General features: G+C 47.7%; 1 protein-coding gene across 3 annotated transcripts; it reads right to left on the bottom strand.

The window, feature by feature from the left end:
* Window positions 1–22581, bottom strand: TTPA (alpha tocopherol transfer protein). Of its 3 annotated transcripts, XM_029069613.1 has the most exons (6): window positions 22324–22581; window positions 8864–9017; window positions 3924–4117; window positions 3110–3220; window positions 955–1119; window positions 1–772 (listed from the first exon to the last, which is right to left on the bottom strand). In XM_029069613.1, the coding sequence occupies exons 1-6, from the start codon at window positions 22549–22551 to the stop codon at window positions 770–772; spliced, it is 855 nt and encodes a 284-aa protein (XP_028925446.1). In that variant the 5' UTR covers window positions 22552–22581; the 3' UTR covers window positions 1–769. The 3 variants fall into 3 exon arrangements, with proteins under 3 accessions (XP_028925446.1, XP_028925445.1, XP_028925447.1); XM_029069612.1 differs by having other exon boundaries at window positions 1–1119; XM_029069614.1 differs by lacking the exon at window positions 3110–3220 and having other exon boundaries at window positions 1–1119.
* Window positions 22582–24435: the final 1854 nt, after the last annotated feature.

Below are 24435 nucleotides of genomic sequence, written 5' to 3'. Positions count from 1 at the left end.
TCACATAGCCGACAAGTGGCAGAGATGGGATTACAACTCCAGTCCTTCTGACTCCCAGACCCATGTTTTATCCACTGGGGAATGCTGTTTTTACCTGGTATCGAGCTCAATGGCAGCCCGACTGCTGCTTACGAAGGTATCTCACTCCAAAAATTCCCCACGTAGGCCATCCGGGCTACCCAGGTCTTGCACACAAGGCTAGTGGTTAATCTGTATTTTTTTCTTTCTTTCTCTCTCTCGTCTTTCTCTCTCTCTCTCCAGTTCCGCCACATGTTCTCATCCTTCTGAGACGAATTCTCCCCTCCCACTATCGCAACTCCTCCTCTGCCTAGTAATAGCCAGCTGGAGCAGCCAGGCGGGATGGCTACCTTTGAGCGCGTCGGGGGGAAAGGCAGGGGAAAGAAAGAGAAACACACTGCTGGGATCGAGTAGAGGAAAGTGGGTAGGCCCAGAAAGAAGGGATGAGACTCGGTCTGAAGTGAGAGTGGAGCAGGAGGTGGGTGGTGTGTAGGCCGAGCATCTTCTGGATGCCCTCCGCCACCTCTGTCGCTCCCAGTTCAGTGTCCTGCAGCCACCGAGTAATCTGAGGGAATCTGAGCGAGCTGTGGAGATAAAGGTCCTCTTCCCTGTGCTCAGGGGAGGCAGAATAACGTCCCTTCCCAGGGGCCTCGGGGAGAATCCAGAGCAGCCATCTCCGAGGAACACGAAAACACAGGAATGTAAGGATCGCCTCCATCCACCGCCACGCACCGGCACTTTCCCGCTGGTCTTACTGGAAGCAATTTCACATTAGACTGATTACCATTCATCGCCAGGGTTCACAATTAGCAAGCCCCACCCTGAGACACAATCCCAGCACTTCCCAGATCCAAGCGCCCAGTACAGTGCTCTGCACACAGTAAGCGCTCAATAAATACGATCGAATGAATGTTCCGAGTCATCTTCTCACTCCACCTTCTGAGAAATGCTGTGGAGATAATCTTCTGACTTCATTATGAAGTCTGTCCACTCCTTACAGAGGTCTTCCATGGAGAAATCTTCGCCGCCGTACTCCACGGGGAGAATGTCTGGGAAGTGCTGGGTTAGGGTTTGTTCGTAATTGTTCCCGTGCAGGTGAATCTGAAACAATTAAGATGGAGAACTGTCTTTTCACAATACACAAAACGCATCCAAATTGGGCCCACCGTCATTAGCGTCTGGGCTGATGGAGCGCTTACGGTGTCGGGAAGGAGTTGTGAAGGACACTGTGGCTGCGGCTGAGCCTGTGGACTCTGAGCTGAGAGGAGCCCAAAACTGAGATCCTCTAGCCGCAGCAATAATGACACTAATAATAACAACTGAGGTTTGTGTTGAGAAGCAGCGTGGCTTAGGGGCAAGAGCACGGGCTCGGGAGTCAGAGGACAGGGATTCTAATCCCGGCTCCGCCACTTGTCTGCTGTGTGACCTTGGACAAGCCACTTAACACCTCTGTGCCTCAGTTCCTTCATATGTAAAATGGGGATGAAGACTGTGAGCCCCACGTGGGGACAACCTGATTACCTTGTATCTACCTCAGCGCTTAGAACAGTGCTTGGCACATAGTGAGCGCTTAAATGCCATTACTTTTATTACTATGTGCCAAGCACTGTACTAAGTGCCGGAGCAGATACGAGAATCCTGTCAGACACAGTCCCTGTTCCACACGGGGCTCACATCTGTAGGGGAGCGAGGACAGGAACTGAATTCCGGTTTTACAGATGAGGAATCTTGAGGAACAGAGAAGGTAAGGGACTTGCTCGAGGTCACACAACAGGCACGTGGTGGAGCTGAGATTAGAACTCTGGTCCTCTACGCTTAGTATAGTGTTCCGCGTACAGAAAGTGGTCAATAAATAGAATTAATCGATTGATTCCCAGGGTGGGGCTCTTTCCATTAGGCCATGCTGCTTCTCCTGCTACTGCCTTTCTATTTTTAGTTGGTGCACTTGTCTAATTCTAATTTGGGGTTCTAATTCTGGCTCTGCCACTTCTCTGCTGTGTGATCTTGGGCAAGTCAATTCATTTTTCTGTGCCTCAATTACCTCATCTGTAAAATGGGAATTGAGACCGTGAGCCTCACGTGGGACATGGACAGGGTCCAACCTGTTTAACCTGTATCGACCCCAGTGCTCAGTACAGTGCCTGGCACCTGGTAGGCACTTAACAGATACCACACACACAAAAAAAAGAGTTTTCATAATTGTAGTCTGAATTCTACTTTTAGAGACGGAATTAATTTCCAGTGAACTCTCGGGTCTTCGGTTGACCTTAAACCACAAATGATTCAAACGTCAGTGTCTATCGAGGAACTGCCTTGGGCAATACACTGTAGTAGGTGCTTCAAATCTATGAAGTTTCTTGAACTCAAAAAAGGATGGTCAGTGAGAGGCAATATGGTCTTGTGGAAAGGACAAGTGTCCGGGCAACAGAGGACCCGGGATCCAGGCTTACCCCTGTCCCCCTCCTCACAGGGTAGGTAATGTGAGAGCCCTTTAGAACATAAAAATGCTCATCAAATCTGTACAGTAATTACGGTGCCTACTGCTTCTCCATCTCCAATAAAACAGCTTAAACTGCGGCTCTGGGATTTAGGACACTGAACGGAATCTCTTCTTGGTAAACTTTTTTAAATCATGAATGTGTTCCCCATGGGACTAATGTAATTGACTTCCTGGAGGCAATACCTGCCTTTTTTTATTATTATTATGGTATTCATTAAGAGCTTACTATGTGCCGGGTTCTGTTCTAAGTTCTAGGGTAGTTTCAAGCTAATCAGGTTAGACCCTGTCTCGGTCCCACACGGGGCTCCTAGTTTTAATCCCTATCTTATTACACAGACGAGGTAACTGAGGCCCAGAGAAGGTAAATTAATTGCCCAAGGTCACACAGCAGACAAATGGCAGAGCCGGGATTACCACCCTTCGAGGACTCCCAGGCCCGTCCTCTATCCACTAGGCCAAATTGGGTAGGGTCTTATCCCTCTGGAGGGTCCCAACTTGGTCTTTCCTGAAGTTAGAGGGTTAGACAAGGTGGCTACACAGTGGGGCTGGACAACCCCAGAGGAAGGGCGATTTTAAAGTGTACGCACTCACCCGCTGCTTTATTTTTTCGGTCAGGAAAGGCTTTATCATTGTAAAAACAGAATGGAAGAAGAAAGGCTCATTTATCAAGTGAATGCCCCGGACTTTTAGGGGAAAAGAATCCTGTCAAGAGATTAAAAAAAAAAATGAAAATCCATTCGTGCCCCTGTGTTATAAAGAAGATGGCCATCACATTCATAATTCAGCACTTACTCTGTGCCAGACACTGTACTAAGCACTGGGGTGGATGCCAACAAATCAGGTTGGACACAGTACCTGTCCTATGTGGGGCTCACAGTCTTAGTCCCCATTTTATAGATGAGGAAACTGAGGCACAGAGAAGTGAAGCGACTTGCCCAAGGCCATGCAATTAGACAAGGGGCAGAAGCAGGATTAGAAGCCATGACCTTCTGACTCCCAGGCTTGTGTTCTTTCCACTATGTCATGCTGTTTCCCATTACCAGGTGCTTACCATGTGCAGAGCACTGTTCTTAGCACTGGGGAGAGTACAGTACAATAGACTGGTAGGCACGATCCCTGCCCTCAGGCTTACAGTCTCCCTGACTCTCAGTCTTCACGGTAACACTCAATAAATACCACTGATTTATTATCTCCAGCTCTTCTATAAGATGTGTTTCCATTACCCAATTTGGCTAGGACCTGGTGAAAGAATTGGAAATCTTCTCCCCTTATAGCACCAATCTCTTCCGCACAATTAAGCGCCTTCCAGAAGAACTATGGAAACTCTGTTCCATTTAGGTTTGGCTCCTTAAACTGGTATTTGTTTTCCGTTTTGAAAGGAGGCAGAAGCAAGGGTTCGACTTACCGTGAGCACGGCAGCGATCTTTTTGGCCACCGTGGGGCTGATCTGGAAGGCGTGTGCAAACTGCCACCCTTCGAGATCAAAGATAGCCTTGATTCCGTTCCGCTGGGTCTCCACTTCCTTCACGATGAGCTCGGAGGTGATGAGACTCACCCGGAACACGTCATAGGCAGAGAATTCCTTGGGATCCCACTGTGCTGAGGATGGAACGTGAGACGGAGCATTACTCTGGAGATGTGCTACCTTGGCTGCCCTAACCCTTTGCAGCGACAACTCCATCGAGTCCTCGTCGCACTCCAGGAAGGACGAAAGAGGAAAGTAGAATTATAAATGCGGGCAGAGTGTGGGCCCGAGAAAGCTGCCCGACATAGCCCAGTCATCTCCCTTGGAAGGAAACAAGCCCATTCCCAAATCATGCCTTTTTCTTTCCACGGAAAGGGGGTCTCCAGAGAAAATGTACTCCAGGAAAATAAAATGTCCCTGCGTTTCCGAACTGAGGTATCCCAGGACACAGAAGATGAGCTGCCAGCCATTAGAACAGGGGAAGGGATTGTGGCCCCTAGGCCCAAATCTGGGGACCAGCCTAACCTGTATGGCGCCCTAAAAGAAATTAGACTCCATGCAATAATAATAATAATTGTGGTATTTGTTAAGTGCTTACTAAGTTCCCAGTTCTGTACTAAGCACGGAGGTAGATAATGCAAATTCAGATGAGACATAATTCCTGTTCCATAGGGGCTCCCCCTCTACGGGGGAGGGAGAACAGTTATTTAATCCCCATTTTACCGATGAGGAAACTGGGGCACAGAGAAGTTAAGTGACTAGCCCAAGGTCACAAGGAGGTAAGCGCCAGAGCTGAGGAAAGAATCCGGGTCTCCCGACTACTAGTCTTGTGTTCTTTCTACTAGGCCAGGCCGCACTGGTGAGTGCAAAACCGATGGGAAGGAGGGTTGGAAATTTTTCCGGGTATTAAAAATTGTGGATGGGGTCAAAGGGAGGACACTGCCATTAAGACATTTCTGAAATAGTTGACTGACTGCGCAGTTAGGGCCTCAGTGACTCGGTTGAAGTCGGGTGCCAGCAGGATTAAGGATTAGCTCTCTGCCACCTCTACCCCTGGCACTGAGACCAGTTAAGAGGGGAGGAGCTTCACTTCATTTGGTCCCCGGGATTGTCCCCGTGAATAAACACGAATCCGATGCGGCCAATCCCAGGGGCTGAATCACGGAAGACCAAGGTACAACCAGGCCAACTAACCAATCCAGGATACCTTAGAAAGCAGCAAGACTCCACGATATCTCAAAATACTCAAGACTCTGGAAGCCTAGAAAAAGCAGGCTGGCCTAGTGGCAAGATCAAGAGCCTGGAAGCCAGGTGACCTGGGTTTTAATCTTGGATCTTCCAATCGCTTGCTGTGTGACTTGGTAAGTCACTTTACTTCTCTGCGCCTCAGTTTCCTCAACTGTAAAATAGGAATTCAATACCTGTTCTCCCTCCTACTTCGACTGTAAGCCCCATGCAAGACAGGGACTGTGTCCAACCTTATTAGCATGTACCTACCCAGTGCTTAGAACAGTGTTTGACGGAGAGTAAACATTTAACAGATAATTTTTAAAAAAAGGCTGAAGACCAGTAAAAGAAAATATACTCCTCGGAGGCAGGCCTACCTAGCTCTATCGTCAGCTAAGGAAGCTGAATGTTGCATCGAAAGAAAGCTGCAAGACTCGCTTTTATTACTCCAGAGTCTCTATGGAGCTCTTAAAACATCATGACTTTTTTTCCCATCGACCACATCACACCAGTGGACCAGTGAAGACACGCATTCTTAGCCTCACTTTATAGAAGATGAAATGACTAGCTCGCTTTGATCTGAAACTTGATGGAGCCAGATGACTTAATTCCCTCCCCTCTAAACTGTGGGCGAAGACTTCTTTCTTCTCTCCCCACAACAGTCCAGACCATTTGCACCGACTTCTCTCGATGTGCCCAGAAGCGCTTTCATCCGCACCCCTCGGGCCCCTGCAATTTTATGCCCTCGACTGGGGCGGGTTGAATTCCAATCCCCCAAATAAGCTGGAGAGCATGTTCAAAGTCTCTCGGGAGAAAGCTGCCGAGGACCCAGGGGGTTTTTTCCTCTAATTCTCATAGCGATCGCCCAATAAAGGCCAATATTAAGTCGTTAATGTTTAGAAGTTGGACTGCACCTGGAGGGGAGGTTTGCAGCTTCACTTAGGGCGCAGAGCCTGTTTCCCACTAGACCACCGGGGGGGGGCTGTGAGCAAAGATAGGCTGAGGCTCAATTCCTTCGGTAAATGGGAATATAAAAAATTCCTAAAGGAATATAAAAGGAGCTATAGGTTTCAAGCCCAAAAGCCAGGGGCAATTCATTCACTCACTCTTTCATTCAATCGTATTTATTCATTCATTCAATAGTATTTATTGAGCGCTTACTATGTGCAGAGAACTAACTAAGAGAACTAATTCTCTTCCCCTCTTCAAAACCCTACTTAAAACTCACCTCCTCCAAGAGGCCTTCCCAGACTGGGCTCCCCTTCTCCCTCTACTCCCTCTACCACCCCCCCTTCACCTCTCCGCAGCTTAACCCTCTTTTCCCCCCCATCTCCCTCTGCTCCTCACCCTGTCCCTTCCCATCCCCTCAGCACTGCACTCGTCTGCTCAACTGTATATATTTTCATTACCCTATTTATTTTGTTAATGAATTGTACATCGCCTCGATTCTATTTAGTTACCATTGTTTTTACGAGATGTTCTTCCCCTCGACTCTATTTATCGCCATCGTTCTCATTCTGTCCGTCTCCCCCGATTAGACCGTAAGCCCGTCAAACGGCAGGGGCCGTCTCTATCTGTTGCCGACTTGTTCATTCCAAGTACTTAGTACAGTGCTCTGCACATAGTAAACGCTCAATAAATACTATTGAATGAATGAATGAATGTGCAGAACACTAGCTTGGAATGGACAAATCGGCAACAGATACAGTCCCGGCCCTTTTGACGGGCTTACAGTCTATTTATGGAGCGCTCACTGTGTGGCAGAGCACTGTACTAAGCGCTTGGGGTCAGTGCTCTGCACATAGTAAGCGCTCGATAAATACTATTGAATGAATGAATGAATGAAAGTACAATTCAGCAACTGAGGTGTCCATCCCCTTGATTCTATGTATCGTGATGATGTTGTCTTGTTTTTGTCTGTCTGTCTCCCCCGATTAGGCTGTGAGCCCATCAGTGGGCAGGGATTGTCTCTATCTGTTGTTGAATTGTACATTCCAAGCGCTTAGTACAGTGCTCTGCACATAGTAAGCGCTCAATAAATACTATTGAATGAATGAATGAACAGAGAGACAATCCCTGCCCACCACGGGCTTACAGTCTAGAGGCATAAAGATAGGGCAGGACCTTTTTCCCTAAACTGCTCTTGGTCTTCATCCCCCCTGGTCCTTTTCCCTCCATAATTCTTTTTCCCCCTGTCCTTGAAAATAATACATTTGCCCTCCTAATCCTAGTTTTTATCTGCTGGGACCCATGCTCTAAACCGAAAAAAACTGGGTACCATCTCCCTGCCCCAAGGCCCAGAAAGTGGGGCAAAAGAGGCAGCAAAAAGAGGCGGGGAGAGGCGGGGAGAGGAGGCAGGCAGGATGCTGGAGATAGAGTGTGACAATCCTGCCCCTTCCGGGGAAAGTGCAAAGCGGGCAGGCCAAGAAGCGGTGTGGCCCAGTGGAAAGAGCACGGGCTGCTGAGTCAGAGGACCTGGGTTCTAAACCCAGCACCACTACTTGCCTGCTGTGTGACTTTGGGAAAGTCTCAACTTCTCTGGACCTCAGTTTCCTCAATTGTAAAATGGAGATGAAATAACTGTTCTCCCATCCCTTTAGACCGTGAGCCCCAAATGGAACAGGGACTGACCTGATTAAAGTCCAGAGAAAACATAAAAAAGGCAGACCAGCAGCTAGATGGATAGAAGCCATATCAACGATAACAGAAGGACCGTTAGCAAGGTTACAGATTATGACAGAAGATGGGACGTTCTGGAAAAAAAATATATCCATCCAGTCACTACGAAATGGAAACGACTCGACTGCATTTGATAATAATAAACCCCAGCGCTTACTAAAGCACTTGGAACATAGTGAGCACTTTAATGTTACAATTACTATAATCCTCTAGAGAAAGGGATCCTTTCTCTTTCTCTTCTTCAGGGGTGAGATCTTCCCCATTAGCCCCAAATCCTTACTCCTTAAACCTTCATTTCTGCTCTCCCTCCAACTGTGGCCTGCCCCTTCCTTCTTTCTGCACTTTTTTCAACCTCTTCTACCTCACCCTCGTAACTGCCTCCTTGTCTCCTCCCATTCCTTACTCCTTTCTTTCCTTCTCCCCTTATTCTCTTCGCCTTCATCAGTTACTAATGGGGCCCAAGGAAGAGCTCAATCTAGCGATAGTATTGACTGAGCTCTTACTCTGTGATGGGCATTGTACGAAGTCCTTCGGAGAGTACCAAACAATAGAGTTGGTAAATCCGTCCAAGCCCACAGGAAGCAATGTGGCTAAATGGATAGAGCATGGGTCTGGGAGTCAGAAGGACCAGGGTTCCAATTGCGACTCCATTTGTCTGTTGTGTAACTTGGACAAGTCACTTAACTTCTTTGTACCTCATGTACCTTAACTGTAAAATGAGGACTGTGAACCCTATAAGGGACGAGGACTGTGGCTGACCTGATTAGCTTGCACCTACCCCAGTGCTTAGTATAGAGCCTGGCACATAGTGAGCGCTTAACAAATGCCATAAAAAAAAAAAAGCTTGCAGCTTAGCTCCTCTGGAGTAGTTCGAGGTAGGAAGATTGTTTCGGTGCGAGGCCTGGAGGATGGGCTCCTCGGGGCCCTCCCTACCCCACGGCCCCGACAGGCCACGCGCACGGATCGCCACGTACCAATTCTGTAAATGAGAACTCTACTGCCGGTCTGGTCTCTGGACCTCAGGACTCCATGGTAACCAGCCCGAAGCAGGCCAAGAATGGTCGCTGGTCGGAGGTCCGCACTGATTTCCGGGCATTCGGCTCTCCATTTGTGATAGTTTTTCATTAGCTGAAAAGAAAATGAGCTTTGGGGTAAATGGGAGGCAGAGATGCCGGCCTTTGGCATTTGGACGTTTTCTATTTCTAAAGCTGCCATCCCTGTTTTTAATTTTGAGTGTGCGCATGTGTGTGTTGTGTGTACGTGTGTACATATGCCTTTCATTGCTAAAGCTCCTGAGGAAGAGAACCTACCCATAGGTTTGACCGTGGCTGATGAATAATAACAAGAATAATGAGCGTGCTATTTGTCGAGGGCTATCGGGTAAGTGGCAGAGTCAGAATTAGAACTCAAATCTCTGGATTGCTAGTCCAGTGTTGTATCCACTAGGACATGCTGCTTCTCTGCATGTTTCTGCAACACTGTTTGCAAGGGAAAACCAGATCATTGCTGTGCAGATGGGTTTGCCCCAAGCAAGGCCTGACTGTTTGAGTCCTCCTATTGGTAACCTGACCTTGGGGAGAGCAACCACAAACCCAGACAGTATTTGCCAAGTATTTGTTTAGTACAGTGTTTTTCACACAGCATTCAGTGCATAGCATTACTGACTGATTATACTTAGCCCGTGTGACATCTTTCAGAGTGACCTAAATCAAGATTCTGACAAGCATCAATAAATCTTCCATGTCCGAGAGCAATATTCATGCACACACACATCCAAACACATACGCACTTCATGCTTACAATTCTACCCGCAACCAGTAAGAGGGCTTTTAATCTTTCTACAGGACAGCAATAGCATTTCCCGTGATCCAATAGAACGAATGGGTGTTTGAACAAAAGTGGTGCATCTCATCTTCCTTCTTGACCCAACTTGAGGCAGCAGCAGGGCCCAGCAGAAAGTGGATTAAGAGACCTGGGTTCTAGTCGCAGCTCTGCCACTAGCCTGCTGTGTGGCCTTGGGCAAGTCACTTAACTTATCTGTAAAATCCTCAACTATATCCTCAGGTACCAAAGGGAGATGGAAATTTCTGCCCCTCCCTGTTTCACTTCTCACACTTCTGTGAGAAGTGAAAGAGACCCGGCTAGGGAGAAAATGAGTGATATGAAAGTGCTTATGGATAATTTTAAAAAGCAAGATACTAATTCAAGGATTCAAGAAATCTATGGAGAGTGATTCAGAATTCAAACTGAGATCCTTTCACCACGAAGTTCCCCAGCAGTTACTTTTCTGGCCTGTTTGCCTGCCGATCTGTTCTCCCCCCCAATTAGACTGTGATCCTTACGTGGGACAAGGACTGCGTTCCACCTGAAAAATTTGTACCATGTGCCAAGAACAGTGCTTGACGCCTAGTAAGTGCTTAACAAATACCAGTTAAAAAAAGCCAGAAGTGTTGCTGTTGTTTCAAAATGAATTTTCAGAGACAAAACTTGCTTCTTCTTGGTTAAGGAGAGTCATTTCCTCAGTCAGATTACTCAAAACAAACCATAGCAAAGACAGACTTTTCATGTAGGGAACTTTTAGCAAGATAATTTCCCCCTAATTTTATTACTTCCTCCTACCTGTAATTTAAGTGTCTGATTCCGTCTCACCCTCCCTAAGACTGATAGCTTCTTGAGGACAGGGATCATGTCTAGGAATTATCCTGTGCTCTCCAAAGAACCTTGTACAGTGCTTTGCACACAAAGGCACTCCACAACTACCAATGAATGATTGACTAGGAAGACCTTCCTGAAAGACCTAATCAGGTGGAAGTTCAATCAGTCAGTAATGCTATGCACTGAATGCTGTGTGAAAAACACTGTACTAAACCAGTACAATAGAGCAGACATGATCCCTGATCTCAAGGACCTTATAATTTAGTAGATTATCCTATTTCCTCAAGTATTCTTGAAACTCTCATAAGGAAAAGTTAAATAATAGTAGAGTTTTAAAAGAAGCTAAAGCGCATATTGACCGAAAGGAGTGAGGGTTTGTTTCAAAGAATGACCTCCTCATGATGTCAAATAAAATACCATGTGGACTGGTGGGCAAGTCATCAGTCCCTCTGTCGGAAGGGGAAGAGGGTGAGGCTCCTGGCCCTTTGGCTTTTCTTCTATGTTTTATATTTCCAAATTGCCATCTTTGCACCTGGGATGGTCCCCTCAGTCACGGCCAGAGTGGATGAGTGCTTGTGAGAACTGATTGTAGTCATGTTTAAAAATGCAAATCAAGCCGGAGATTGGTCATTTAAATTTCAGTTGGGTTTCCCTGGAACTCTAGTCCAGGCATATTCAAGGACTCTCAGATCTTCCAAGGGACTACATCCCGTTATTCTAATGCAACATCTTGACAACTAACACTAGGCTGCACACTGACAACTAACAATGGTTGGGGAGGCATGCAGCCAAAAATGTCACCCCTTGACACCCCCCTCCCACAGATAGCTAAAACTCTATTTCCTTCCCCGTCATTCCAATCAAAACCCCTCAAATGAGCTCTGGGGAATCTGCTGCCTCGACATCTTCTCTTCCAACTCTTTTCTAGACCCCCTGACTAGAATTCACCTTCTTTATTCCACTCTGTTACTTTCAACACCACTGACCACCTGCTTTTCCTTGAAACGCACTTTGACCTTGGTTTCACAGACACTGCAGCCTTTTAGTATCTGCTTTTTTTCAGGTTCCTTTGCTGACTCCTCTTCCTCTCCCTTCTTTAGGTTCTGGCCCCTCTCGGCTCTCGATTTTACCCACTGTTTCTCAGAGAGCTCACGGGCATGCATGGCTCTAACTACATCTGTGCAGGTGACTCACAAATCCACATCTCTGGCTCTGACTCATTTACCCTACAGTATCTATCTCCTTTTGTCTTTCTATCTGAATGATCTATTATCTTAAATTTGATGGCTTCATCTGAACTCTTCATTTTCTAACTCCCCTAATCCCTCTCCTCTTCTTAATTTTCTTATCATTGTCACCACAGCCTTATTCCATACCTCCCACAAACATGAAACTTTGATATCTTTATTTCAGCTTTTTCACATATTCCTCACATTCAATCTGTCTTTAAGTCTTTCTGCTTCTTCCTCAATGTCAGAAGTACCCCTTCTGTTCTATTGTTTATTTTTTCATTATTATTATTATTATTACTACAGTATTTGTTAAGTACTTAACTTTGTGTCAAGCACTGTTCTAAGCTCTGAGGTAGGTACAAGTTAATCAAGTCCACCCCAGTCCTTGTCCCACATGGAGCTAAAAGTCTGAGTAGGAGGGAGAACAGGTATTGAATCCCCATTTTACAAGTGAGGAAATTAAGGCCCAGAGAAGTTAGGTGACTTTTCCAAGGTCACACAGCAGACAGCTGACCGAGCCAGAATTAGAACCCAGGTCTTCTGGCTCCCAGGCCCACGTTCTATCCACTAGGTGAAGCTCTATTCATATAACAATCCACCCCCACCCTCGGTACAAGTCCTGCCCTAGTCATCATCACTGACATTTGTTAGGCATCTCTACTGTGTACAGAGCACTCTATCAGGGACAATAAAGATAAGACATAGTCCCTACCCTCAAAGGTCTTTTAATCTAAATGCTTCCTGGCTGAATTATTATAGCAGCTTCTCTACTGCTCTTCAGCCTCTCCCCACTTAAATCAATAGAGCTTCACAAATCATCTTCCTAAACTGTGACAGATCACAGGACTTCCCTCCTCAGAAGCAATAGCTCCTGCTCAAAGTTTCCAAACAGCCCATTAGCTGACTCGCTCACACCAAGCTGCCCTCTTTTCCCACTTCGCCCCAATTTGTACTCTCTGCTTCCCTCAAATGAATTTCAGAAGCTCCCGCCCTCAACTCTATCTCCTACATTTCTTCCTACTCCGCCAGCTTTGCTAAACTTCATCCCTTCCCTACTGATCAATCAGTGATATTTATTGAATGCCTAGTGTGTGCCGAGCAGTGTACTAAGTGCTTCGGAGAGTACGGTGCAATAGAGGAGGTCAACACGATCCCTGTCCACAATTCTTGGACAATTCTGTCTTGCCTATCCCGCCGTCGACCCCCGGGCCACGTCCTCCCGCGGTCCCGGAACGCCCTCCCTCCTCACCTCCGCCAAACTGATTCTCTTCCCCTCTTCAAAACCCTACTTAAAACTCACCTCCTCCAAGAGGCCTTCCCAGACTGAGCTCCCCTTCTCCCTCTACTCCCTCTACCACCCCCCCTTCACCTCTCCGCAGCTTAACCCTCTTTTCCCCCCATTTCTCTCTGCTCCTCCCCCTCTCCCTTGCCATCCCCTCAGCACCGTACTGGTCTGCTCAACTGTATATATTTCATTACCCTATTTATTTTGTTAATGAAATGTACATCGCCTCGATTCTATTTAGTTGCCATTGTTTTTACGAGATGTTCTGCCCCTCGACTCTATTTATCGCCATCGTTCTCGTCCGTCCGTCTCCCCCGATTAGACCGTAAGCCCGTCAAACGGCAGGGACCGTCTCTATCTGTTGTCGACTTGTTCTTTCCAAGCGCTTAGTACAGTGCTCTGCACGTAGTAAGCGCTCAATAAATACTAGTGAATGAGTACCAGAAGAGGACATTGTCAAAGAATCCTACGTTAGATAGTTTTGGGGTTTTTTGTTGTTTCCAGGAGAAGGGGGTGGTTCATAGGGTCAGAGACAGCCGAGAGGCTGAGGAGGCTAAAAACGGCACAAGTAGATTTGGTGAGAAAGAGGTCATTGACAAACTTGGAGAGGGTGGTCTCAGCAGAGTGAAGGGGGCAAGAGCTGGATAGTAGAAGGTGAAGGTGGATGAGAAGTGAAGGGAATGGGTGTAGTCAGTCCGCTTAGGAGTTTGGACAGGAGTGGTTGGAGGAAGATGGAGCAGATGGGCTTATAGCTGAATGGGACAGTCAGGTCAAAGGAAGGTTTTTTTTAGAATAGAGGAGATGTAGGCCCACTTGAAAACCATGGGGAAGGAGCCATCAGAGAGTGAGCATTTGAAGATGGTGGTCTGGGAGGAAAGAAAGGTGTTTTTGGACCCCCATGTCGACGAGTTAGTATCGAGGCTTAGATGGCCTTGCACCTATTCAAATCACCAACACATACTTTCCACACTTTTTTTTCCAATAGAAAAGATATGCCTGGCCTGGTGAGTTTGTCTTCGTGGGACAACCTGATTCCCCTGTGTCTACCCCAGCGCTTAGAACAGTGCTCGGCACATAGTAAGCGCTTAACAAATACCAACATCATTATTATCATTATTATTATTATTGGTGTTCAAATACAACTGGGTACAGTGACCACAGAAATTAAAACACCGTCTGTAGTCACACACAGGGCATGACACCTCCTCAAATCTCCACCCATGGTCTAACATTTCAAAATCTGTCATGCCCATTTCTGGGAAGTTGTCGAATTATATCCATTCGCTTTCCCCCGCACCCACCAACCCTATCCAGCAGCAAAAGGACTTGAGACTTTGTAGTCTTGAATTCAAGAATCCCAAACATCTAAATAGCTTTATCAAGTCTTATTACACCCAGTTCTTCTATAACATTTGCTTTCATTACCCGCTTTGGATATGCCCCAATGGAAGAATAAGAGAACGTCCCTCCAATAACAAGAGTCTGTTCTGCAAATAACACCATCCACAAGATGGCATGAGCAGATGAGTTATAGGAGGAAACGTTACGCTAGATATCAGTTGAAGCTGCCGCCCTTCTCGGTCTCAGCTTCAGCTTTATTGCTCTGTATCTAAGAGAACTTCATATATTTGCAATTTTACAGTACTTACTAGAGTAAAATAACAGTAAGTGGCAAGGATGTAAAGAATTTTTTTATATTTGTTAAGCGCTTACTATGTGCCAGACACTGGAGTGCTGGGGTAGATAATAAATAATAATAATTGTGATATTTGCGAAGCGCTTACTATGTGCCACACACTGAACTAAGAGCTGAGGTGGATACAAGCAAATCAAGTTGGACACTGTTCCAAATGGGGCTCAGAGAGTCAATCCCCATTTCACAGATGAGATAACTGAGACGTAGAGAAGTAAAGTGACTTGACCAAGGTCACCCAGCAGTCAAGTGGTGGAGCCAGGATTAGAACCTATGACTTTCTGACTCCCAGACCCATGCTCTATCCATTATGCCATGCTGCAAGCTAATCAGATTGAACACAGTCCCTGTCCCACTTGGGACTCAGAGTCTTAATCCTCATTTTACAGATGAGGTTATTGAGGCACAGAGAAATACAGTGACTTGTCCAAGGTCACAGTAGACAGGTGGTGGAGCTGGGATTAGAACGCAGGTCCTTCTGACACCCAGAACTGTGCTCTATCTATTAGGCAACACTGCTTTTCTGCTAGTGGACGACAATAACAGTGAGATGGGACTTCATACCAAGAAATGTCAGTCACCATGGTGTCTTTGAACTATCCACCCTCTAACCCATTCATTTTCATTGAATCAGTGGCTATCAGAACATGATTTTCCCATAAACATGAGATTCTTGAAGAACAGCACTGCCTCTTTAGAGAAGAGCTCCCTGTACTAGGAAAAAAAACACAGAAGTAGTAGGTGGTTAACAAAGAGGAAAATTACAGATATTTTCACCTCGGTATAAACTCAGGCAAAACAGGTTTCAATTTATCCTCTAGACTGCAAGCTCATTATGGGCAGGGAAAGTGTCTGCTAATTCTGTTGTACTGCACTCCTCCAAGAGTTTACTATAGTGCTCTGCACATAGAAAACCCCAACGCTTAGTACAGTGCTTGGCCCATAGTAAGTGCTTAATAAATACCATGATTATTATTATAAAATAAGGGAATCCTGAGCAGTTACCATGATGACAAAACCCGCCAGGTCAGTCATAGATCGAGAGTGGCTGTGAGATCGAAGCACTGTGAGAAGGTGGGCATTTGAGAAGCAAAGTGTGAAGGCTATGTTCTAGGAGAGTAGCAAGGTGAGAGGGGAGGGGGCAAGATACTTGAGTGCTTTAAAGTTTGGTTCTGTGCCTGTCCCAAGGTACCTTCTGTAATCCCCTTGATTCTGTTTATTGCTATTGTTCTTGTCTGTCCGTCTCCCCCCGATTAGACTGTAAGCCCGTCAAAGAGCAGGGACTGTATCTGTTACCAATTTGTACATTCCAAGCGCTTAGTACAGTGCTCTGCACATAGTAAGCGCTCAATAAATACTATTGAATGAATGAATGAATAGAAAGTGCTTGATAAATGCAATTGATTCAACACCTCAAAGCAGACAATTAAAATACACCAAAAAAGTTACATTGGCTCTCTGAAAAAACAAACAGATCCCAAAGTCTGCCCAATCTGACTCAGGAAACCTCTAATTAGTCTATGGGATCCAGTGCGTTTTTCTTGAACTCCAACAGCAAAAATCTAATATGCTTAATCAGTAAGAAACAGTATTTATTGAACGCCTACTGAATGCATTGCACTATAATAAGCTCTGCAGAGATACAATAGAAATGCAAGGCATGTTCCCTGCCCACAAGGATCTTATACTTCAACCCACTAACATCAACCTACTCAATCGTATTTATTGAGCACTTTTGGGTGCAGACCACTGTACTATGAATTTGGAAGGGTACAGCATAACAATATAACAGAATTACTATACCTCAATCTCATTTATCTTCCCGCCAACACCTTACCGACACCTTCCTTCTGGCCTGGTACTTCCTCCCCTTTCATAGCCGACCACCACTCTCCCCATCTTCAATGCCCTCCTACAATTACATCTCCTCCAGGCCTTTTCTGACTAACCCCTCATTTCCCCACGCTCTTTTTCCTCCCTTCTGTCTCATAGGTAATAATTACGGTACTTGTTAAGTACCATGTGACAAACACTATTCTAAGCACTGGTGTAGATACAAGAGAGTCGGGTTGGACACAGTCCCTGTCCCATACAGGGCTTGTAATCTAAATATGAGGGAGAACAGGCAAAACACCTATGCACTTGGGTCTTTTCCCGTTACGCACTTTGATACTTACCCCACAACACACAACCTTACATTCTGCCATCTCCCCTATGTGTACTTTATTTTAATGTCTGTCTCCCCGATGAGACTGCAAGCTCTCTGTGGACAGGAACCTACTGTCACGGCACTTTCCGAAGCGTTTTGCACACTGTAGGGGACTCAATAAATGCCACTGATTGAATGACTGATCTGCCCATTCACAGACAATCACTCTCCTGAATCAAAAAGTGACAAATTATATTGGGGAGGAATTAATGTGATATAATTCAGAACTTTGAGTTTTATAAATGATACTTGGGAGAATAGCAAAAATAACCCAAAGGGTCAAGTAGAGCATCTGGTGAAGAATACCTACAGAAATTTGGTTTTATTTACTTGAGGCATCTAATAGACACACAGATATAATATGGGTGATAAATGGAAGCAAATTTATGTTTGCCCTGAGAGCATAAGCTGAAAATAGTAGGGAATGAGAGGTATGAGAAGTAATAATGATGAGAGCAGGGATGGGGAAGAGGGAGGTATAATTTGTTTTAATGTCTGTCTCCCCTCTAGACTGTAAACTCCTTGTGGAGAGGGATTGTGGCTACCAACTCTACTGTATTGTATGCTCCCAAGCATTCAGTACAGTACCCTGTACATAGTAAGTATTCAAGAAATATCACTGACCGGAGGGTACGAAGGAGAGAGTAAGTCAGAATGCCAAAGAGCCGAAAATGACTAGTTTGTTTCCTCCTTCCTCTGGACCCATCACGAAGACTGAGCCATTTCCAGTCGATGTGCAACACTTGCTTCAAATTAACTGATCATTTCCAGAATGATCATTTATTATGGAGATCTGTTTCCAGCCCCCTCCCAAGTTTCCTAGGAGCAATTCCTTGGACAAAACATACCAATTTCACAGAGAAAACCCAGGCAGGGAATGTGTAAGCGCTCAATAAATACGACCGAATGAATGAGCTGAGGAAGCGCCTTGGAATTGACTTAAATAAAAAAAGAAAATAAAATGTTTCACTACAGTGTTTGAGAAGGTTGTGGGAGAGACCACAGAGGTTATCCTAGACAGGGAAGACAACGCCTCGTTTCATGAGGGCAGGGTTCCGACAGGCTGGGAGGCAGACCAGATAACTTTTGGGGAAGCAGCATGGCCTAATAGATAGAGCACAGACCTGGGAGTCACAACGACCTGGGATCTAATCCAGACTCCATCACTTGTCTGCTGTGTGACCCTGGGCAAGTCATTTTACTTCTCTGGGCCTCAATTATTACCTCATCTGCAAATGGGGATTAAGAATGTGAGCCCCATGTGGAACAGGGACTGCATCCAACCTGATTAGCACAGTGCCTGGCACCTAGTGAGCGCTTAATATAAAGGGAAAAAAAAACCTTTTCACTGTCTGGAGTTCAGTCATTATTTCCAGTTATCCTTACTAATGGCACAGTTGAAAGAGTCCAGTTAAGGGTAACAAATGACTGACCAGAAAAGTTTTATTTTCTTATTATTGATGCTTTGGGTTTTTTTAGGTATATAAGGCCAAAACTTTTAGAAAAGAACCACTTATCCCTAGCATCAAAAACAGAGTATCACGTGTAACATTAGGTGGCTTGGAAGACTTGCCCTCTCTTCGATAGCAAATCAAGTTACATAATTCTGAGGGTTTTCAGAGCCCCTAAGTTGCGGTTCTTTTTCAGTTGTTCAGGATGCACATGTGGAGCAATTTAGGTTGCACCGCTGGGTCACCTTTCTGGGGAACGAGGACCGGATCCCTTGTCTGCTTTTCTTGGCTTGTGTTCTGATGCGAAAGCATACTGACGTCCATGAGGCCACCCAAGCTAAGGAGTTTCAGGTCACCCTTCTGCCCAAATCAATGGTATTTACGGAGCGCTCACTAGGTGCAGAGCACTGTACTAAATTATTGGGCGAGTACAATACAGCAGAATTAGCAAACAGGTTCCCTTTCCATAACGAGCTTACAGTCTGGAGGGGGAAACAGACATGAATGGGAATAAGTAATTTATGATATATACTTTAAAGATATGTTTATAAGTGCTAGGGGTGTGGCGAAAATCAAATGTCCGAAGGTCACAGATCCAAGTGCATAGACGGGAGGGAGAGCGAGCCAGCGGGAAAAAAGAGGGTTTAATCAGGGAGGCAGGATTGGAGGGTCTTTCTCCCCCATTTTGAGCCAATGACAATAGGTCAGTCAATAGAATTTATTGACTGCTTACTGTGTGCAAAGCACTGTACTAAGCCCTTAGGAGAGTACAACATAACACCATAAAATATTCCGGGCCCATAGCGAGCTTACAGTCTGGAGGTGGATGAGAAGGATGTGAGAAGTGAGAAATTGAGATGTGGTCTTAAAGGGAGCAGGTTGAAATGGGAGAGGTGGTGTCAGGCACTTAGTAACAATAATGTTGGTATTTGTTAAGCGCTTACTATGTGCAGAGCACTGTTCTAAGCACTGAGGGAGATACAGGGTCATCAGGTCGTCCCACGTGAGGCTCACAGTTAATCCCCATTTTACAGATGAGGTAACTGAGGCATAGAGAAGTGAAGTGACTTGCCCACAGTCACACAGCTGACAAGTGGCAGAGCCGGGAGTCGAACCCATGAACTCTGACTCCGAAGCCCAGGCTCTTTCCACTGAGTACAGGTCACAGCACACAGTAAGCACTCAGTAAATATGCTTCATTGATCGGGGGCGGCCACCGACAGTCCTCACGGACACCAGACATCCAGACACGTGGGACATCACGTGCTGCCGGACTCCTCGAGGCAGCACGTTGTGGAAGTCCACCCCAACCTAGAGCAAGTAACTGGGTGGTTTTCCTGTGCCCCTACCCGCCCAGAAACCACTGTTCCAGAGCCTTTTCATTCCCTTCCCAAGTGTCAGTGAACAAGGCGCCTCTTTCGAGCCTCGGAAACTCAGAAGTAGGGTGCGAAGCAGAGGGTGCCACGTCAGGACTGGAGAGGGGTCAGACCAGCTGGAAACCAGACGGTCCACCATAAAGCTGGACCGATGACCACAGTACATGATGGAATCTGTGTACGTAATAATAATGGTATTTGTTAATTGCTTACTATGTATGAGGCACTCTACTACGCACTGGGTGGATACAAGTAAATCAGGTTTCCCCATGTGGGGCTCACAGTTTCAATCCCCATTTTACGGATTAGGTAACTGAGACAGAGAGAAGTTAAGTGACCTGCCCAAAGTCACACAGCAGGCAAGTGGTGGAGCCAGGAACGGAACCATATCCTTCTGACTCCGAGGCCCATGCTCTATTTAGAACTGGAGATTCTTAAGTGACCTTCTTAAAAGGGGGAAAAAGTTTGGTGAGAGACACTTTGAGGCTAATAACAACAATGCCACTCTCCTTGACCAAAGTCCCTGTTGCCCCCAACCCCAGGGAGAGGGATGTTTTTCCAACTTCAACTCCCTCTGCTTTGCAACCCTCTCTGCTGGAAGTCTTCTCTGCCTAAGAGCGCTTAGGAGTCCACGGACCAAGTTTTCGGGCATCCCGCTGGGAGACCCCCCGATTCCTTTCTGCAATTAGGCTGCAGTTTCCCGGCTGGGGGCTCCAGGCTCTCCCCAGGACCGCCCCCCCCTCCCCGTAGGAAGAATTACCCCTGTGGGGTATGACGCTTGGGGGTGGGCAGGGAGGTTCTGGCCCAGTAGAGGCAGACCTTTGCAGAGCTGCACCCCAGGATAGCAGCTCCCCCTCCCCTTGCCCCCCACCCTTTTTATTGTATTTGTTAAGCCCTATGCACCATGCACTGTATTAAACGCTGGGGTGGGCACAAACTAATCAGATAGGACCCAATCCCTGCCCCACACGGGGCTCACAGCCTCAACCCCCATTTTACAGATGACATAACTGAGGTCCAGGTAAGCGAAGTGACTCGTCCACAGTTGCAGACAAGTGGCGGAGCTGGGATTAGAGGAAACAGCGTGGTTTACCAGAAAGAGCACGGGTTTGGGAGTCGGAGCATGTGGGCTCTAATCCTTGCTCTGCCACTTGTCTGCTGTGACCTTGGGCAAGCCACTTAACTTCTCTATGCCTCAATTCCCTCATCTGTAAAATGGGGATGAAGACTGTGAGCCCCACGTGGAACAATCTGATCTCCTTCTCTCTATCCCAGAGCTTAGAACTTTGGCACATAGTAAGTGCTTAGCACATACCACTATTACTGTTATTTATTATTATCTGCTGCTGTGTGACCTGAGCCAAACCACTTGACTTCTCTGTGCCTCTGTTCCCTCACCTATAAAATAGGGGATGAAGACTGTGAGCTCCATGTGGGACAATCTGATTACCTCGTATCTATCCCAGAGCTTAGAACTAGTGCTTGGCACATAGTAAGCGCTTAGCACTATATTATCTGCTGCTGTGTGACCTGAGGCAAACCACTTGACTTCTCTGTGCCTCAGTTCCCTCATCTGTAAAATAGGGGATGAAGACTGTGTGCCCCACGTGTACAATCTAATTACCTTGTATCTATCCCAGAGCTTAGAACTAGTGCTTGGCACACTGTAAGTGCTTAGCACATGCTATCATCATTATTATTATTATTATTATCTGCTGCTGTGTGACCTGGGGCAAACCACTTGACTTCTCTGTGCCTCAGTTCCCTCACCTGTAAAATAGGGGATGAAGACTGTGAGCCCCACGTAGGACAATCTGATTACCTCGTATCTATCCCAGAGCTTAGAATTAGTGCTTGGCACATAGAAAGCGCTGAGCACATGCTATTATTATCATTATCTGCTGCTGTGTGACCTGAGGCAAACCACTTGACTTCTCTGTGCCTCAGGTCCCTCACCTGTAAAATAGGGGATGAAGACTGTGAGCTCCACGTGGGACAATCTGATTACCTCGTATCTATCCCAGAGCTTAGAATTAGTGCTTGGCACATAGAAAGCGCTTAGCACATGCTATTATTATCATTATCTGCTGCTGTGTGACCTGAGGCAAACCACTTGACTTCTCTGTGACTCAGTTCCCTCACCTGTAAAATAGGGGATGAAGACTGTGAGCCCCACGTGGGACAATCTGATTATCTCGTATCTATCCCGGAGCTTAGAACTAGCGCTTGGCACATAGTAAATGCTTAGCACATACTATTAGTATCTGCTGCTGTGTGACCTGGGGCAAACCACTTGACTTCTCTGTGCCTCAGTTCCCTCACCTGAAAAATGGGGGATGAAGACCGTGAGCCCCACGTGGGACAGTCTGATTACCTCGTATCTATCTCAGAGCTTAGGACAGTGCTTGGCACATAGTAAGCGCTTAAGACCTACCATGACGATGATGATTATTGGTAATATTCATGATTCCGATGGGAAGGCGGGTCCTCCCGCGTCCAGGTCCCCCCCCCCCCCCCGCCCTCCTCGCCTTACCTTCCAAGCTTGGTCGAGGTGGAAGTCCCGGGCCCTTAGGAAGCGGAGGAGGAAGGAGTCGGTGAGGGGCCCGGGCCAGTTCTGACCGCGGGCGGCGGCGGCCCGGCGCCGGAGGTCGGCGAGGGCGGGCTTCAGCAGCGGGGAGTCGTCCGGCAGCTCGTTGAGTTCTTTCCCGGTCGGGTCGCCGGGCTCCCCACCCGGATCGGCACCCGCTTCCTCCCGGGACATGGTCGGGCCAGGGGGGCAGGGGATCGGGGGGCAGGGGGGCGGGGGGGCAGGGCCGGGGGCCGACCCCCGACCTCAGCCTGCCACCGCCGAGCCTGGAGAGCCGGGACTGCGGCTGCACCGGCAGGACGGGCGACGAGTCTCCTCCTCCTCCTCCTGAAAGTCCTCCTCCCCCTCGTCCTACTCCCCTCCTGTCGCTCCTCCTCCCCCTCCCCTCCTGCCCGTCCTTCTCCTCCTCCTCCTGAAAGTCCTCCTCCCCTCCTGCTGGTCCTTCTCCTCCTCCTGCAAGTCCTCCTCCTGCTGGTCCTCCTCCCCTCCTACCGATCCTTCTCCTCCTCCTCCTGAAAGTCCTCCTCCCCTCCTGCTGGTCCTTCTCCTCCTCTTGCAAATCCTCCTCCTCCTGGTCCTCCTCCCCTCCTACCGATCCTTCTCCTCCTCCTCCTGAAAGTACTACTCCCCCTCCTGCTGGTCCTCCTCCCCTCCTACCGGTCCTCCTCCCCTCCTGCTGCTGCTCCTTCGCCTCCTCCTCCTGGTCCTCCTCCCCTCCTGCCAGTCCTTCTCCTCCTGCAAGTCTTCCTCCTCCTGGTCCTCCCGTCCTCCCGATCCTCCTCCTCCTCCTCCTAAAAGTCCTCCTTCCCTCCTACCGGTCCTTCTCCTCCTCCTCCTGAAAGTCCTCCTCCCCCGGGCCTCCTCCCCTCCTGCCGCTCCTTCTCCTCCTGAAAGTCCTCCTCCCCTCCTACTGGTCCTTCTCCTTCTCCTGCTAGCCCTCCTCCCTCTCGTCCTCCTCCTCCTCCTCCTGGAAGTCCTCCTCCCCTCCTGCCGGTCCTTCTTCTCCTCCTCCTTCTGAAAGTCCTCCTCCCCCTCCTGCCGTTCGCCCTCCCTCTGCAAATCCTCCTCCTCCAAGTCCTCCTCCCCTCCTACTGGTCCTCCTCCTCCTGCAAGTCCTCCTCCCCTCCTACTGGTCCTGCTCCCCTCCTGCCAATCCTCCCCCTGTTGCAAGTAAGTCCTCCTCCCCCTCCTGCCGGCAGCCCTCCCCCTCCTCCTCGTTCTCCCCGCTGTCCCCGTCCCCTGTCCCCGTGGCCCTGGCCCGGAGGTGCTGGCCGGGCGACCTCTGCCCATTGCACAATGCGCCCCGCGCCCCTGGGCTGGTGTTTGGTTTCCCTTGGCACTGGTCATCCCGAGGGAAGCCCAGCCATAGCCCAGCCCCTCCCTAGCCAGCTCGTCCCCTTCCCCGCTCACGACGCCTGGGTGGGCAGGTGGGCCGGTGGAAGGGTCGCGCCGGGCTCTGGATGGCCGGCTGGAATCATAAGAATAATAATTGTGGAATTTCTGAAGCGCTTACTATGGGCCAGGCACTGTTTGGATGTCTGTCTCCCCCCTTCTAGACTGAACCCGTTGTGGGCAGGAATTGTCTTTGTTGCTGAATTGTACTATCCAAAAGCTTAGCATAGTGCCCTGCACACAGTAAGCGCTCAGTAGATACGATTGAACAAATGAATAAATGTATGTAGATGCCGGGGTGGAGACAAGCATACCGGGTTGGGCACAGTCCCAGTCCCACTTAGGGCTCGCAGTCTTAATCCCCATTTTACACATGAGATAACTGAGGCCCAGAGAAGTGAAGTGACTTGCCAAGGCTACATAGCAGACAAGTGGTGGAGTTGGGATTAGAATCCACAACCTTCCGAGGCTGGAAGCACAAACTGGTCATTGTCCAGTCTGAGGAAGGAGGGCCTTCCAGACCAGAGGCAGGATGTGGGCTAGAGATCGACAAGATAGAGGTTCAGTGAGAAAGGTAGCTTTAGAGGAGCAAAAGAGTTGGTATTTGTTAAGCGCTTACTATGTGCAGAGCACTGTTCTAAGCACTGGGGTAGATAAGGGGTCATC

The sequence above is a fragment of the Ornithorhynchus anatinus genome, chromosome 7, assembly GCF_004115215.2.
Source record: "Ornithorhynchus anatinus isolate Pmale09 chromosome 7, mOrnAna1.pri.v4, whole genome shotgun sequence".
Lineage (NCBI taxonomy): Eukaryota > Metazoa > Chordata > Mammalia > Monotremata > Ornithorhynchidae > Ornithorhynchus > Ornithorhynchus anatinus.
The sequence above is the reverse complement of the archived record's forward strand: the minus strand, read 5'-3'. Positions and strand labels throughout refer to the sequence as shown.